This window comes from Nerophis ophidion, linkage group LG05 (genome assembly GCF_033978795.1).
Source record: "Nerophis ophidion isolate RoL-2023_Sa linkage group LG05, RoL_Noph_v1.0, whole genome shotgun sequence".
Classification (NCBI taxonomy): domain Eukaryota; kingdom Metazoa; phylum Chordata; class Actinopteri; order Syngnathiformes; family Syngnathidae; genus Nerophis; species Nerophis ophidion.
The window spans coordinates 45,823,181-45,841,206 of record NC_084615.1 but is presented as its reverse complement, the minus strand read 5'-3'; the positions used below and the strand labels follow the sequence as shown (position 1 = coordinate 45,841,206).

The window sequence follows — 18,026 nt, the reverse complement described above, 5'->3', positions numbered from 1 at the left end:
AGATTGCGGACCATAATTTTCCCCAAATAATTGTTGTTGGCTCTCATAAAGTCTGCTTTATTAGCATTGTTGTTGATGGGGAAGGGATCTGGTGTTCCTAACTCTACATCACAGATCACGTGACTGTCTTCCATATTAACTCTCAAAAAGGATCGGTAATCTCTGTGATATTGATACTATTTTGATCATGTCTATTTATTTGCAAACTCTGTAATTCTTTGGTGTTATAAATCAGATATATTTGACAATATCGTCAATATAGAGGCAACTCATTTTTCCACTCTACTGATACTTTAAAGCTACGCCAGACTCTATTGGAAAATGCACAATTTCAAAGCGAGCCAAACATAATTGGAAATGTACAATTTTAAAACAAAGCCAAACTCCATTGGAAAATTTACCATATTTAAAGCATAGCCAAAGTCCTTCGGAAAATGCACGATCGCCTATCGTCATTGGTAAATGTAAGGTTTTAAAGCGTTACAAACCCCATTGGAAAATGTATGATTTTAAAGCAGTTTGCAGTAGCATCATGATTTACCTCGAGCTTCTCATTCCGGCTTGGATTGATTCAACCACATGTGTTTTCGCAGGGCAGTTTTATTCACTCCCTTCAAGTTTTACCTCTGTTTTACCTAATTTGCAACATAACTCAAAAGATTACAGTCACATTTTAATGAAACTTTCAGGAAATGTCTTTAATCGGATAATTGACAAGTGATTTGATTTTGGGGATGATCTAAATAATTTCAACTACATTACCTTACATTTAGGTAATAAGCTTCTTCTATTTATTTTAGCGGCCCTGCCTCCAACAACTGGGACAAAGGCTGGGAATCACTGACAAATGAGTTTGTTTCTTTCATCCAGGGAGCGAATCAAACTCAATTGGAAAGAGAGGTTTACTATCTTTCCTTCTGCATACTACTACAGAGATAAAAGTCTGATAGGGACGCAACGAGGAGAAGTTAATTCGGAAAAGGGATTACAGCGAGTGCTTCCAGCGCGATTCCACAAAAATAATCCAAAGACATCAACCTCACTTTAACTTTAGAAGACGTGATCAGAAGTGCCAGCAACTCAATTTACACACACAAACCTTTAAGACCTCAAGATGCTCAGCCTCACAATATTAGGTACACCAAACTAATCAATACTGATTTTCCATTATTTTAGATTGCCGTAGTTTGCAGCATCGCATCGTGCTGAGAGCCGTCTCTAAAATGTTGACCCTTCCTGTGATTTTAATATCAAATCATTTATTGGATCTCATCAAATTGTGGCTAGAGAACATCAAGATGTGCTTCAAACCATTTTTTAAACAAGATTGCATTCAGCTCAACGCTAATTTGAGGCTGTGCATGCTTTTTATTGAGCACAATCCATCATGCTGCAGTGCAGGCCTGTCACACACCCACGTGCGAACACACACACACACGCACACACACATTTATAATCTCTACAGTATATACGCTGATGTTGCGTATTTAAGGTGCACCAAATCCCTCCCCTCTGAGCACAACAGGATTTCTTTGTCAAGGAAACCCGGCTAAGATCACCAGTCAGCGCGAGTTCACGTCTTAATTTAGAAATCAGTTCGTTAACATCGTGTGGCGTAATTAGAACTTTGCTGTTGTAAAACCCCCCTGAGACACACACAGAGCCCTGCAGGAAGTCTCATGAATATACAGTATTCACACACACACACTGATTTTATGTTGTTTTCCTCACCAGGAGAGTTCCACTGCAGCTTTGAGGAGGAGCCCATCTGCATGTTCACGCAGGACAAGAACGACGACTTTGATTGGACGAGGCACAGCGCCGCCACCCGTGACACAAAGTACACGCCCAACACGGGGCCCAGTGCCGACCGCAGCGGTTCCAAGCAGGGTAATGCTCACAAACACCGCTCATATTTGGTTCGGTGATCAGAAACTCTGGGGAGTTTGCGTCCTGTGTCCTTGTTTACATGTACACCTAATATTTAAAAATAATCTGAAGCTTGAACACGTTCATTTAGAACAGTGGTTCTCAAATGGGGGTACGCGTACCCCTGGGGGTACTTGAAGGTATGGCAAGGGGTATATTCTAAAAATAGCAACAATTCAAAAATCCTTTATAAATATATTTATTGAATAATACTTTAACAAAATATGAATGTAAGTTCATAAACTGTGAAAAGAAATGCAACAATGCAATATTCAAGTGTTGAGAGCTAGATTTTTGTGGACATGTTCCATAAATATTGATGTTAAAGATTTATTTTTTTGTGAAGAAATGTTTAGAATTAAGTTCATGAATCCAGATGGATCCCTATTACAATCCCCAAAGAGGGCACTTTAAGTTGATGATTACTTTTGTGTGTGGAAATTGTTATTTATAATTGAATCACTTGTTTATTTTTCCAACAAGTTTTTAGTTATTTTTATATATTTTTTTCCAAATAGTTCAAGAAAGACCACTACAAATGAGCAATATTTTGCACCGTTAAACAATTTAATAAATCAGAAACTGATGACATAGTGCTGTATTTTACTTCTTTATCTCTTTTTTTCAACCAAAAATGCTTTGGTCGTATTAGGGGGTACTTGAATTAAAAAAAAATTCAGAGTGGGTACATCACTGAAAAAAGGTTGAGAACCACTGATTTAGAAGTTAACATGTGGTGTCCCCCAAAACTGTATTATTAATCCCCTGCAATTGTGACCTCCGTTTTACTTCATTTGCAACATAATTGAAAAGGTTACGGTCAGATGTTCATGAAACCTTCAGGAACTGTCCAAAATGGGATAATAGACAAGTAATTACATTTTGGGGGTGATCCAGATCATGTGTACTACGCTTCTTACATTTACGTTATGAGATTCAACTTCAAGACAGTGGATGACTGACAAGAGACTTCTCTCTATTTATTTCATTCCACATTAGATAACTCAAAAAAATTGATGGGTTTAATTTCATCAAACTTCCAGGAAATGTCAGAACAAGTAATTGCATTTTGGGGCTGATCTGGACTACAGTCAGGATTCAGGATTTTTTTAAATGATTATATACTATTGAAAGATATAGGTCCTGGCTGCATTCTCCAAGTGCTTTTTTAATTTATAAGCGCAGTATGAATGATTTAAATTTCATTCACTATTGGAATGTAGCTTCTATTTAAACAATAATTGTTTTCGGTTGACATGAACCACGGTATGTTTGCTCGGCTATTACGCTTAGTCAAGTAAAGTGTGAACGCGAATATCTAATATGCGGCAAACAAGTGGACCAAAACTGCTAGAGAGATTGGTCTTGAAATGTTTGCAAGTGAATTCTGGAGCAGTCTGGTTCACCTAAGCTCAGAAGAAAACACTATATGGACCAGTGTGAAAATGGTTTCTTGCTGTTTTTACGTGTGACAATGACGCTCTTTAAAAGTATATTTGACAGGATTTTTATTTATTTAATGATGTACAATAGTAAAAAAAGGAACATTGTTGTAAGGAACATTTGAGTTACATCACGTTATATGTCACAAAAGCTGTCTAAACAAGTCATTACTTTACGAAAATATTCTTTTCTGATCAAATATCTGAGTGAACGGTAAGTGAAGTGCACCAAAGTGTGCACCAGGTACCTTTTTGTAATTTTTTTCTGCACAAAAGTGTGAGCGCGGCCAAACAGAGAGAGAATGCTCACATTGAAATTGCTTCTTTGTGAACCATGCATAAATACATACATACATTTGCACTATGTGGTATGCACCCGCCACACTGCGTCCTGATATAAAATTAGCAACATTCCACATTATTTATTTAAACAGTTGACTTCAACATGCTGAGGAAAGTGGCACTATTTAAAAAAATGTTGAAACAAGGTTAAATTATTCAGTTCCCATCTGCATAATGGATGTTTTGACCAATTTTCACAATCAAACAGCTTGCATGATATTTTCTTCTTCTAATCTCTGCTTCCATTTACCATCAACCATATGTTGACTGCATGTGCAGGTGTGGATAACATAATGAATAAGGAATAAACAGGATTTGAGGATATGAATCCGAGAGGAATGGTGGTTATCTGCAGCTGAAGCAGTAAATAATGCATCAGCTTTAATGACCTAATGGTTTCAAAATGTCCAGCATTTCATTACAGGTTTTATTTCTCTTTGAGAATAATTATCTGAGATTCAGCCCAGGGAGATTTTCCATGAGATTTTGGCTGGATGAGAGCCCAGCTGTTTACAATAATACCCTAAATGCTTGTCTTTGACCGTTTGTTGTCCCCAGCGTGTAACAACTCGTTGCGGTTTTCAAGTGCCATCTACAGTAGGACTGCAACTATAACGACTATTCTGATAGTCATCTTATCATCAACTGTCCTAACGATTAAACGACTAATCACATTAGAATGCATTTGGAGTGGCTTAAGTTCAGCATTCAGATTTTAAGTTAATCTTAATATTTTTAGGCATGTGCTAACTAGTAATAAAGATGACAACTTCATTCTTTCATAAATATTTATTTATACTGAAACTGTGATGTCGATGTACGTATTAAAAGTGAGAGACGTGTGTCTGCATCATGCATTTACTCCGTAATGTGTGTGACAATCATTGGTACTTTAACTTTAACCAAACATTGAAGCGGTCATGAAAGTATTGGCCGTGCGAGTGAGAGCGGACATGCGCCACCACAAGCCCAGCACAGTGTGCAAACACACTGGGCAGAAAACTTTCGGAAGCTTGCAACCCAACCTTTATCTCTTCTTTTTGTTGTTGTTGTTGTTGTTGTCTATTGTATTTTTGACATATGCAATAGTCCAGAAATACTATTAAACACATGTCAAATGTTCTCTTTTTTCTCTCTCCCCCAAACAAGTTATATTTATCTCTCCCCATAAAATATTATATATATATATATGTATATATATATATATATATATATATATATATATATATATATACATATATATATATATATATATATATATATATATATATATATAACATGCCTAAATCAAATAAGTACAGGCAAATATTGACATGAAGCCATAGACAAACTGCACTCCTGAATGTCACCAATGGTGCAGCAATACAAAAAATCAGACAAAAGGCTCATCAATGATCTACCTTTCAATTACTTTTCAATCGAGATTAAAGTTGAGATCAGTCTCTTTTAAATATTTATTTCACATAGAAACCACCTTGTACTTGATAAAACTTCACAGAACAAACATTAACTGTAAACATAGTTTTCTCCAAAGGAAAGAAATAAAGAATATCTCTAATCATGCAGATGTGGCAGGGAGGCGCTACAGCAGGGGCGCTCACACTTTTTCTGCAGGCGAGCTACTTTTCAATTGACCAAGTCGAGGAGATCTACCTCATTCCTATTTATAATTTATATTTATTTATTTATGAAAGAGACATTTTTGTTAACAAGTTAATGGTGTTTAATGATAACACAAGCATGTTTAACACACATAGATTCCTTTCTTTCATGAAGACAAGAATATAAGTTGGTGTATTTGATTCTGATGACTTGCATTGATTGGAATTAGACAGTGGTGCTGATAACGTCCGCATTTTCAAATGGAGGAAAAAAAAGTCCTCCTTTCTGTCCAATACCACATGAAAGTGGTTGGATTTGGCATCTCATTTGTCCAGCTTGCATACTCGTTTTTAAACACTTTGTTATGAGAGTAGCATACGTGTGTGGCCCTTTAATGTCTGGCATCAGGTGAGTGACGTCAGTGAGTGTGCTGGTGGGCAAGCAAGTGAGAAAGCGGTCGCTGAGGGCGGGGGAGAAATACATTGGCATCAAACTCCGTAGCTTGCTAGCTTGTGCACGCTAGCTTGTGCACGCTAGCTTTCTGAGACTCTTATTTTGTTAGCACAGGCAGGATGAAACAGGTCTTTTATGGTGAAGACAGGAACTGTGCAGTCGGTCTTTAGAGTTTTGACAGTAGGTACGGAGTCTCTAGAAATCAAATGTGTTTCTCTGCGTCCACCGTGTTAGTGATTTTTTTTCTTAAATATGAGCTCGCAGCAGCCAGCGTCATCTCACAAGATCCTCGGGTGCCGAGAATGTCAAACAACTGACGAAAGTGAAGTCTTGGTATGATTAATGATTGCTCATTTTTATGTATATTTTTTAATGCCTGGCTTGAGATCGACTGACACACCCTCCGAGATCGACCAGTCGATCGCGATCGATGTAATGGGCACCCCTGCGCTACAGCCTTCCAATTTAACACAATGAGTCTTATAGCTAACAAAGTAAGAAATGCTACCTAGTTCTTTTGGGGAATTGCAATTGGTGATAACTTGTCTTTTAAATCTCAAATTGAAAAACTTGTGGCTAAACTTAAAATGAAATCAAGATTTTTCTTTCGAAACAAATCGTGTTTTTCCTTAAAAGTTAGGAAAGGCTTGATTTTGACCACGTTTATGCCTTTGCAAGATTATGGAGACTTGCTTTTCGTTAATGAACCTGACTCTTATTTAAAAAAAAAACTGGATACTGTATATCACTGTGCCTTACATTTTGCAATGTTGTGGCGACCTTGTCCACCATTGCACTTAGTATCAGTAAAATTGCGAAAGTACATTAATTTTTCAAGGCAATTTTTCAAGGGAGAATTGTGCAGAGGATATTATTTACCAGCAGAATGTATAGGAAACATTTCGCATTTACCGAAGTTCAATTTGTTAACAGACACATGTCCAAAAACTTGGAGAGTACGTATGACAGCTGGAACTGAGACCAAGATGTCCAAGACATACAGTATAGAAGGAGGCCTGCGCATGGTCTCTACATATACCCGTAATAGGTGCTCAATGGCAAGAGCAAAAAGCAATGGGCTCAGGGGGCAGCCCCGCTGTGTTGATTGGTAAAGGTGAAAATTTTCAAATTAAACATGATTTGTCCTGGCCAATGCCTCAGGAGATTAATATTGGAGCTTAATCCCTGAAATAAAACTGTTGCCATAACCGAATCTCTCAAAAAGACTGTTGATAATTCCACTCTACACAGTCAATTTCCTTTTCAGCATCCATTGATATCACTGCTTCATCAGTGTTAAAAGCAGGCGCATCATACAGGATATTGAAAATACGTTGACAATTAGAAAAGGAGTGCCTATTACAAATGAACCCGATTTGACCTGCATTAATAATATAAGGGAGAATAGTATACAGACGTAAAGCCAGCTGTTTGGACAATAATTTAAAGTCCACATTTAACGGACTAATATATATACGAAGTGCACGACAAAGGATCCTTGCCTTTTTTCAAGAGGAGAGAAATTGAAGCTTGGTTGAGCGTTTAAGGGAGCCGGACAGATTCAAACGATTCATTGTACATGTCCTACAAAAAGGGGGGCTAGCTTATGCCCAAATATTTAATACATTTAGGGAGGAAAGCCATCTGGTCCCAGGGAGTTATCGTTGTGTAGTGATAACGCTGCAACATTTAATTCCGCAGGAGTGACTGGTCTCTCCAACTCTACTGCAGCAGACTGATCAACCGAGGGGATATCCAAATTGACAAAAAATAATATCGAGCTCAGGAGTAGAACAATGAGAAGTTGAGAGAGGGATGCATAGAAATTCCTAAATACATTATTGCAATTCCTAAATATATTATTGATTTCAAGAATCTCAAGAATCTGATGGTGAACATGTGTTGAATGTTAGAGAAGAAGGAATATTGTCTTTTATAGGGATTAAAAAAGTGCCAGAAATCTGAATCACAAAATTATTCCATAAAGGACTAAATTACCTTAACGGACCTCGACACCCAAAACTGGGCAAGTTTTGGGTGATGAACGGTTAAGCTGGGCATCAAGCCAACATTTAAAGTCTTCACCCAGTATTACAGTATATAGTACATTGACAGGTCAGGGATATTTAGAAAAAGAGGTTTGGAAAAAGTGTCATCGTCATAGTTGGAAGCATAAAAAATTACGAGGGCTACTGGGGTTTTGGAAATCTGGCCAATGACGATAACATACAGTACCTCCCATTGGGATCAGAAATACTATTTGAGTGTACAAAAGAAATGGGTTTATGCAGCAAAATAGCAACTCCCCCTAAATCGCTCAAAAATGAAGAGTGGTAAGTCTGTCCTATCCATCCTCTTCTCAGTCTCAAGTGATCAGAAGGTTCAGGGTCAGAGCAAAAAGATGCAAACATTAAATATACAGTTTACAAAAATGCAAGTCTATGGTAAAACAAGAAAAATAAGCTTGACTGATGCAAAGAAAACAGTGCCACCCCTCCTTCCAAAATTCTTGCAAAAGCATCCAGAAGCATTACCACCCCCAAAGCAACCATTGCGCCTCTCCTACACTGACACACAATGCAGTAGGTGCCCAAAATGTGATATGAAGTTAGCAAATAACGTGCACTAAGGTATATGATTGAAAAAGATGAAAAAAAGGCTGTTTGATTACAGCTTACTATCAAAACCTGCTCCTTCAATTGAATGTGCAAAAATATATGAAGAAGAACGATATACAACTAGCAAATTATTGAACAAGAGTCAATATGACTACTAAGTATTTTTTTGGTATTGTCTTGTTCAATATTTGCTGGTTGTATATCGTTTTTTTTTCATAAATGTTTGCACATTCAATTGAAGGAGCAGGTTTTGATAGTAAGATATATGGTGTGATCCGCTTCCCGGATCACATCCTTAGTCTGGTTTTTTGAGTCCTTTTCGTTTTTTTGATTGTTTTGGACTCTTCCGGTGCTGAGTTTGTGTGTGCACTTCCTTGTTTGTTGTTGTCACCATGGTTACTTGATTTGTTCACCTGTTACTTGTTCCCTTACGCACACCTGTTGGTAATTGTTTACTTTAGTACTTAAGCCTGCCTGCTACCTCTGTTCATTCTTGGTTCAGTGTTTTGCGGTAAGCAACAGTCACGTTGGCATTTCCTTATCTCTTGTACCTTTGCTAAGTAGCTCCTTAGCTTCCGTGCGCTCGGCACGCTCGTTTTGGACTTGTTGGACTGCATGCTAAGTTTAGCGTTAGTTTACCTTGTGTAGGCACATGCTTTATTTGGACTTTTGTACCAGTGTTATTTTTATATTAAACCACGCTCTTACCTGCTATTCCTGCTGGGGGTTGGGGAGGGGGCGTGGTTGGTGGCGGGGCGAGGCGGGGCGTGGTTGGGGGCGGGTGGGGCGTGGTTGGGGGCATGGTTAAGAGGGGTGGAGTATATTTACATTCACCAAGTCAAGTATTTCATATTTCTATATATATTCATATATAATATATATATAATATAATATAATATTCATATTTTTATATATATATATATATATATATATATATATATATATACATATAAATAAAATAAAATAAATACTTGAATTTCAGTGTTCATTTATTTACATATATACACACATATAACAGTCATTTACTCATTGTTGAGTTAAGGGTGGAATTGTCCAACCCCTTTTTTTCCAACCATATGCATGTACAGTAGATGGCAGTATTGTCCTGTTTAAGAGTGTCATACATTACCATGAATTGATTAACGTGGACCCCGACTTACACAAGTTGAAAAACTTGTTGGTGTGTTACCATTTAGTGGTCAATGGTATGGAATATGTACTAAACTGTGCAATCTACTAATAAAAGTTTCAATCAATCAATCAATGCTGTTTACGGCAGACAAACTGCTATACGGTAGACAAAAACGGACTGCTGTTGTTGTGTGTTGTTGCCGCGCTGGGAATACGTTAATGAAACCTCCTAACAATAAACCCACCTAAGAAACCAAGAACTCGCCCTTGATCATTCTACAGTCATAACATCATTGGGCAGACATGCTGTGGGAAAGCGGACCTGAAAACAGGCTCCGGTCCGCATGGAGCTGGAGGGGGCATGGCATCTAGCTCCACCCGAAATTCGGGAGATTTTCGGGAGAAAATTTGTCCCGGGAGGTTTTCAGGAGAGGCGCTGAATTTCGGGAGTCTCCCGGAAAATCCGGGAGGGTTGGCAAGTATGTTTGGATGACAATATATGTTGCTCCAAAACCTGTATGGACCTTTCAGCATTAATGGTGCCTTCACAGATGTGTAAGTTACCCATGCCTTGGGCACTAATACACCCCCATACCATCACAGATGCTGGCTTTTGAACTTTGCGCCTATAACAATCTGAATGGTTATTTTCCTCTTTGTTCTGGAGGACAACATGTCCTCTGTTTCCAAATATAATTTGAAATGTGGACTTGTCAGATCACAGAACACCTTTCCACTTTGCATCAGTCCATCCTAGGTGAGATCGGGCCCAGCCAAGCCGGCGACGTTTCAGGATATTGTTAAAAAATGGGTTTGGCTTTGCATAGTAGAGTTTTTAACTTGCACTTACAGATGTAGCGACCAACTGTAGTTACTGACAGTGGTTTTATTAAGGGTTCCTGAGCCCATGTGGTGATATCCTTTACACACAGATGTTGTTTTTTTTGTAAGCAGTACCGCCTGAGGGATCAAAAGTCTGTAATATCATGGCTTACGTGCAGTGATTTCTCCAGATTCTCTGAACCTTTTGATAATTTTACAGACCATAGATGGTAGAATACCTAAATTCCTTGCAATAGCTCGTTGAGAAATATTGTTCTAAAACTGTTCGACAATTTGCTTACAAAGTTCTGACCCTCACCCTATCCTTGTCTGTGAATAACTTATTATTTCATGGAAGCTGCTTTTATACCCAATCATGGCACCCAACTGTTCCCAATTATTCTGCACACCTGTGGGATGTTCCATTTAAGTGTTTGATGAGCATTCCTTAACTTTATCAGTATTTATTGCCACCTTTCCCAAGTTCTTTGTCACGTTTTGCTGGCATCAAATTCTCAAGTTAATGATTATTTGTAAAAAAAAAAATGTTTATCAGTTAGAACATCAAATATGTTGACTATGTAGCATATTCAACTCAATATGGGTTGAAAATGATTCGCAAATCATTGTATTCCGTTTATATTTACATCTAACACAATTTCCCAACTCATATGGAAACGCGGTTTCTAGGGCAACTCCTACTACAATGTTTTTGTCCACAAAGTCTGCCGCCTTTGTTGGATCATTGAATTTGTAAGTCTGGCCGTTGGATAAAGTGATCCGCAACGTTACCAAAACGAGAAAACCAACCACGCTTTGGAACATGAATGTAGCTTTCTCTTTATCGCAGCAAAAGCCGTTCACTTTCGAGCCACGGCCGAGGTCAAGTCTGGAAACATTTAAATCCTCTTGCACATACAGGATAGCAGAGAAGTCTCACTCGCCTTTCGCAAAATCTGGTTACGGACTTCAAATAAATTCACTCGGACAATGAGCGGCCAAGGCCAATATTTGTTTTTAGGTATTAGCCTAATTTATTACATGTGACTTGATGACGTCTTACTACCAACATGTTGAAAGAATATTGACTACAATATTGTTTGTTTTTAAGGGGCTTGAAAATGTGAGATCTTAGTGCATCAGAATAATATCTTTACATTGGGTTCAACACAATACTCTGTCCTAAAGTTGTGTTTTGTTCTTTACCAATATGTCGCTAATGTGCGGCATCAATAACTGGTTGTCATGATAGCTTCAGGAAAATAACGATTTGTTGAGATTTGTCTCGTTTCCAGCGTAGCGGCAAAGCCAAGGAAGTCAGTTTAAGAAGCTAATAAAGAGACGAGAAATAGCCTGGGTAGAAGCCGTGCTGATCAATTTTACTTATTTTATAAGGTGGCGAGCCTTTGGAACAGTATCCAGTTTGTTTCGGTACAGTCCCTTGATTTTTTTTCTTAATTTTAATCCAGTTTGTTGCGATTGCTCACAATATTCCTGGTTGAGGACAGCCTTTTAAACAAAAACTTTGTCCAGCAACAATTGCTACCCTTCCCCCACAATGCATTATGAAATCACATACCCTTTCGAGCCCTACAATAAATGTTCCACACCACGGCTGTTTTTTAGAAAATTTTTAGAATATAACATACTTGACTATTGGTGTTATTTATGATCATATTTATAGCCACATTCTTGTTTATTTTGATGTACTGGTAAGCTATAGATACACTGCTGTTCTTTTTTAATGTATTGTTACCTCTTGGCAAGTGATACTGCAATTTAAATTATGTGCAAATATATGTTGAAGCACAGTAATCCTAAATACTTGAGTATTTGAAAGACTTTTATAAAGTTGTGAATTTAAACGTACATGGATTTAATTGTTTTTCAAAATTTTCATCATGGTATCAAATGAGTTTTGAGAATCCTGGAAATTCATAGGTATCGGTATGGACTAACGAAATTCTGGTGTTGTGACAATCCTACTTTTACAATGACAAAGTTGGCCAGCTTCAACCATGGTAGAAACATTACATTGTAACTAGTGACCGTGTGTACTAAGTTTGTAATGCGTCAAGGCTGTGCGTCGACATCTGACATGAAGTCATGACATTGGTTTTAAACTCTGAATTTTTGTGCCATTTCAAGGGCAGATTTTTATCTGAAATCAAACGCACACGATTGAACTTTGATACTGTCTGCTTGTGCATCCAATAGTACTGTATTTTTCTGAGTATAAGCCGCTCCGGAGTATAAGTTGCACCTGCCAAAATGCATAATAAAGAAGGAAAAAAGGAAAATAAGTCGCACTGGAGTATAAGTCACAGTTTTGGGGGAAATGTATTTGATAAAACCCAACATCAAGAATAGACATATCAAAGGCAATTTAAAATGAATAAAGAATAGTGAACAACATGCTGAGTAAGTGTACGTTATATGACGCATAAATAACCAACTGAGAACGGGCCTGGTATGTTAACGTAACATATTATGGTAAGAGTCATTCAAATAACTATAACATATAGAACATGCTATACGTTTACCAAAGAATCTGTCACTCCTAATCGCTAAATCCCATGAAATTTTAGTCTAGTTTAGTCTAGTCGTGAATGAGCTAAATAATATTATTTGATATTTTACGGTAATGTGTTAATAATTTCACACATAAGTCGCTCCTGAGTATAAGTCACACCCCTGGCCAAACTATGAAAAAAACTGCGACTTATAGTCTGAAAAATGTGATAGTTCAAATGTGTTGTGTTTCCAGGGTTCTACATGTACATCGAGACGTCGAGACCTCGAAAAGAAGGCGACCAGGCTCGACTCGTCAGCCCGTTCTTCAACATTGCACCCAAGAACCCGTACAGCATCACCAACCCACCGACCTACTGTTTCGGCTTCTTCTACCATATGTACGGCAAACACATAGGTGAGTTCTTGCACACCCTCCTTGTTTTTATGCAACAAAACACTGGTTGTCATGGTGATGCTTTGATTTCTTTGTTGCATTCATGAACATTACATGAAGCTATTACACAATTCAACATGTAATTACGCATACAAAGAAAATGAATGAAGAGTGTTATTTAGTATGGAAAGTCCATAATCAGACATCTGTGAGACAAGCCAGTGTGGCCTAAGGCAGGGGCCGGGAACCTTTTTGGCTGAAAGAGCCAAGAAGCCAAATATTTTAAAATGTATTTCCGTAAGAGCCATATAATATATATTTTTTTTAACACTGAACACAACTAAACGTGTGCATTTTTAAGTAAGACCAACATTTCCAGAGTACAATAGGTTTCTTATTCTTTGTAATAACATTGTTATTCTGAAGCTAACTGTGGAGGGGCGTGGCCTGCGGGCCTGCAGCGAAGCGGGGTGTTGCCAGGACCAGCCTCAAAATCAGCGACAGGCGCGTAGATGGCCCACCTGGGCCTTGTTATCTAATCACCTGTCGCTCTGTTATAAGCAGCAGCCAGGAGGAGAGACAGGGTCAGAGCTGGAGCCAGAGCGCGAGCGAGAACGAAAGAGAAAAATACATCTGCTGGAAAGCAACGGAGAGACTTATTGAAAAATATAACAATATTGCAACCCTGAAACAGGCTCTCATGTCAGTGCTTGGTGGTCTGAAGAACCCCCAGGAGAGCAAGCCCCACACTAACCAATAATAAATAAATACCTTTTTACCATTAACGCAACTTCTTGAACATAAAAAAGCATGAGAATGTTTCATATTTTGAATGTTATTTTTAACACTGTGATTAAAAGCGGAATCATTCATTACTTATCGTGTTAAGCAATGTCAGCTCAGATTTATCCAAGAACCAGATGCAGTCATCAAAAGAGCCACATCTGGCTCTAGAGCCGTAGGTTCCCTACCCCTGCCCTAAGGGATAAATTGATGGATGATTGCGTTCAACTCCAAGCTGTCTGCCACCTTCACATCTCACACGACGTAGTGTTTGCGTTGTAATGATGGAGCGCTTGTTTGTTTGCACCCTGAAAATTGGTAAGACGTTAAATAGATGGGACCAATACTTTTACTTTTTTTCTCCTCACAGTGGCTTTTGTGCGTCTGTTATGTTGTTGCAGCTAAAGATATTGTACAGTACGTAACCGTATCTTTTCTTAGCAACACAACAACACCGAAAGTAGATAACCACCCTGCGTGAGGCGTTTGAAGGTGGCAAAGCTGTCGAGGGAGCACTCTGCGGCTTTTTGTCAGACTCTACAGCTTCCTCCGCCGGGGGGACCCAATCAGGCGGCCGTAAACTCACTGCGGCTGTTTGTGGTTTGTGTGTGCTCAAGAGAGCGGTGAGCCAGATTGGGTCTCATGCGGGGGGAAAAAAAACAGCTTATATAGTGGCCATTTCAGCTCAGTTCCAAATGATGAGCTTCAGAGATGCTTCATAAAGTTATAGGAACTGGATGCTGATAAGACTAACGTTGTGTACATGCTGCTAAACTTTATTGTTGTGTTTTAAACTCTATTTGCTGTGTGCATTTTGACGACACTAACAATACTGGGAGTTATATATCAGCAATTTATTGTTAATCCCTTTATTATTGATCCCTATGCATATATATATATATATGTATATATATATATATATATATATATATATATATATATATATATATATATATATACAGTGTATATATATATATATATATATATATACATATATATATATATATATATATATATATATATATATATATATATATATATATATATATATATATATATATATATATATATATGTGTGTTTGGGTTGTACAGTATTAAATCAAAGTTAAGTACCAATGATAGTCACACACACAGTAGGTGTGGTGAAATGTGTCATCTGCATGCGATCCATCCTGTTCTTCACCCCTTGGGAGGGGAGGGGAGCAGTGAGCAGCATCAGTGGCCGCGCCCGGAAATCATTTTTGGTTATTTAACCCCCAATTCCGACCCTTGATGCTGAGTGCCAAGCATGTAGGTAATGGGTCCCAGTTTCATAGTCTTTGGTAGGACTCGGCCAAGGTTTGAACTCTCAACCTACTGATTTCAAGATGGACACTCTAACCACTAGGACACTGAGTAGTATATTAATTTACCAGTAATAATTAAGTAATAATGTACCGTGGTACTAATTTGTTAAAAACAGTACTACAATGGCTCTGAAAAACACGGATCATTTTTATTCCGGACATAACGCTGTGACGTCGCCACAAAGTGACATTACTGGTAAAAAGAATTGAGGCGCACTTTAGGCAATGCACGGTGTACTTTCAAGCAGAAACTGTGTGGATAATTTTTTTTCCTGGACATAACGCCGTGTCGTCGCCACAACGTGACATTACTGGTAAAAAGAATTGATGCGCATTTTAGGCAATGCACGGTGTACTTACAAGCAGAAACAGTGTGGAGATAAAAAAATGGAGAATGGATGCATTTTGGCTTAAAAACCAGCAATAAAGTTGAAGCTATAAACACTGAAGCTCCGCTCTGCAAAAGTTTTTTAGCGCTTCCTCTTGTTAGTCGATATTTAGCTCGCGGCTAACGTCCACCCGCAGTAGGTAGTGTTTCAGTTCTTCTTCTAAATCACTAATCTTCGCTACCGTGGCGACAAATAAACTACGTGTCTTATAAGCATCATCCCTACAGGATGAGGAATAGCTAAACATGCTTCACGACACTCCGTTGGAGGATAAAATAGATAACGCTAACATCAAGAAATTGCTCCTCAATATAAACAAATGCCACTGGTGGGCCTATATACACAGGCATCGACTGTAATGATATCAACTACAAGAGCAAAATTTTGTAAATACTACAATGATTACGTCAATGTTTTTTATTATTACAAAATATTCTCTTTTTTTATCATTTATAAACCCAAGAAATACGTCTCTGGGAGTATAGGATTTTCTCCTCCAGGTGTAGCACCATTGCCTTGCATTGCTGGATTTTAAGTACCTCGGTTCGAAAGCCCAAGCCTGGAAAGCAAGTAATAAAATGGACGCATAAGACCTCCTCAAGTCAACCATCGAACCCATCCTCATGTACGGCTCCAAGACCTGGGCCCTCAATGCGCGCCTTCACAAACGCCTTGATGGTTGCTATACCAACCTGCTTCGAAGGGGTCAAGACTTGTTGTGGCAGTCCTATTGCACCTTGGACCTAATATAGAGCAACCTACCGCTTGCAAGTACCCTTCTGTGCCAAGACGGAGCTGATATCACAGCTCATTCTTTGGAAAGAATCTACCAGGGGTTGCCTCACCTACCCTGAAATAACCGCACGGGATCCTTGTTTCAGAGCTGGGCTCTGTCATGGGTGACCCCGCCTGCTGGCGGAGGGTTGTGCAATGTCTGTCGGCTACAGCTGAACATTGATGATTTTGATGATCCAGTAAATATTTGGTATTGGATTGATACCAACATTTGTAGTATCACCCAAAACTTCTGTAAAGTATCAAACAACAGAAGAATAAGTGTTTATTATATTTAACAAAAGTGTAGAATGAACATGGTGAAAGGGAAAATAAGCAGATATTAACAGTAAATTAACAAGTAGATTAAAAATCAATTTTCTACTGATTGTCCCTCAAAATGTTGACAAAACCATACATTGGGAAATGACACAATATGGTACTGCATACACCAGCAGCCAAATTAGGATCCTTACTTAATTCTAAAAGAGAAGTCGTCTAGTATGTTTACTATCATATTTAATGCCAACGTTCATCTTTGATTGCAATAAGAAATGTATGTTTAATGACGTGCTCCGCCTCCTTAGCAAGAAGAAAATATTTTGCGCCCCCCTGCTCTCAGCCGTGACTATAATTAGTATAATTTGTCTATATAATTGTTGTAACTATAACTCTGCATAACATTGTAAGTTTAGTAACAATAAAAGAAACAACACACCGGTCTTTCCTTGTCTTCCACCGTGGTTACAGTGAGGCCAAGTGCTACATATGCTTCATCATATTCTGGTACGGCAAAATAAGCATGGCCCCCGAGGTCACACGCGCCCCCCTTTGTTTTGCACATATTGCTCACTAATAAAACCCCCCACTAACATCGGTATTGCACACCACAAAAAAAAAAGATCACAGTAATCACATAAGTGCGTTGTAAAGTCTTATGGCTGTGGGTAGAAAGGACCTGTGATAGCGCTCCTTCTTGCACTGTGGATGTAACAGTCTGATGCTGAAAGGGATACTCAGGGCCTCCAAAGTGTTGTGTATCAGGTGAGAGGGATTGGCCATTATGGAGGTCAACTTGGTCAGCATCCTTCTGTCAGCCACCTCCTCAATGCTGGGCAGCCTAAGACGGAGTCACCCCTCTTGATCAGTTTATTAAGTATGTTACTGTCTTTGACCGTGCTGCCCCCACTCCACCAAACAACAGCATAGAACACCGCAGAAGCCACCACCACAGTGTCGTAAAAGGTGTGCAGCAGTGAGACCCGCACGCCCCGACCTTGGACCTCAGACTCGTCAAGAGGTCTCGGCAACTTTGAACCTTCTTATACACAATGTTTAAATTGTGAGTCCAGTCCAGTTTATTGTTGAGGTGAACACCCAGGTATTTAAATGAGTCTACTATTTCTATATCTTATCCCTGGATGTTCAGTGGTGTCGGTGGTGGAACTGACCGTCGGAAGTCAATCGCGAGCTCTTTTGTTTTACTG

General features: G+C 38.6%; 1 protein-coding gene across 6 annotated transcripts in view; it reads left to right on the top strand.

Annotated features, from left to right (window-relative positions):
* LOC133553186 (MAM domain-containing glycosylphosphatidylinositol anchor protein 2-like) overlaps positions 1–18,026 on the top strand; it is a 557,311-nt gene that overhangs the window by 492,683 nt on the left and 46,602 nt on the right. For all 6 annotated transcript variants that reach the window (XM_061901111.1, XM_061901109.1, XM_061901107.1 and 3 more), the window contains 2 exons: positions 1,735–1,890; positions 13,107–13,268. In XM_061901111.1, the coding sequence (XP_061757095.1) occupies positions 1,735–1,890; positions 13,107–13,268 (318 nt within the window). The remainder of the gene's footprint in view (positions 1–1,734; positions 1,891–13,106; positions 13,269–18,026) is intronic.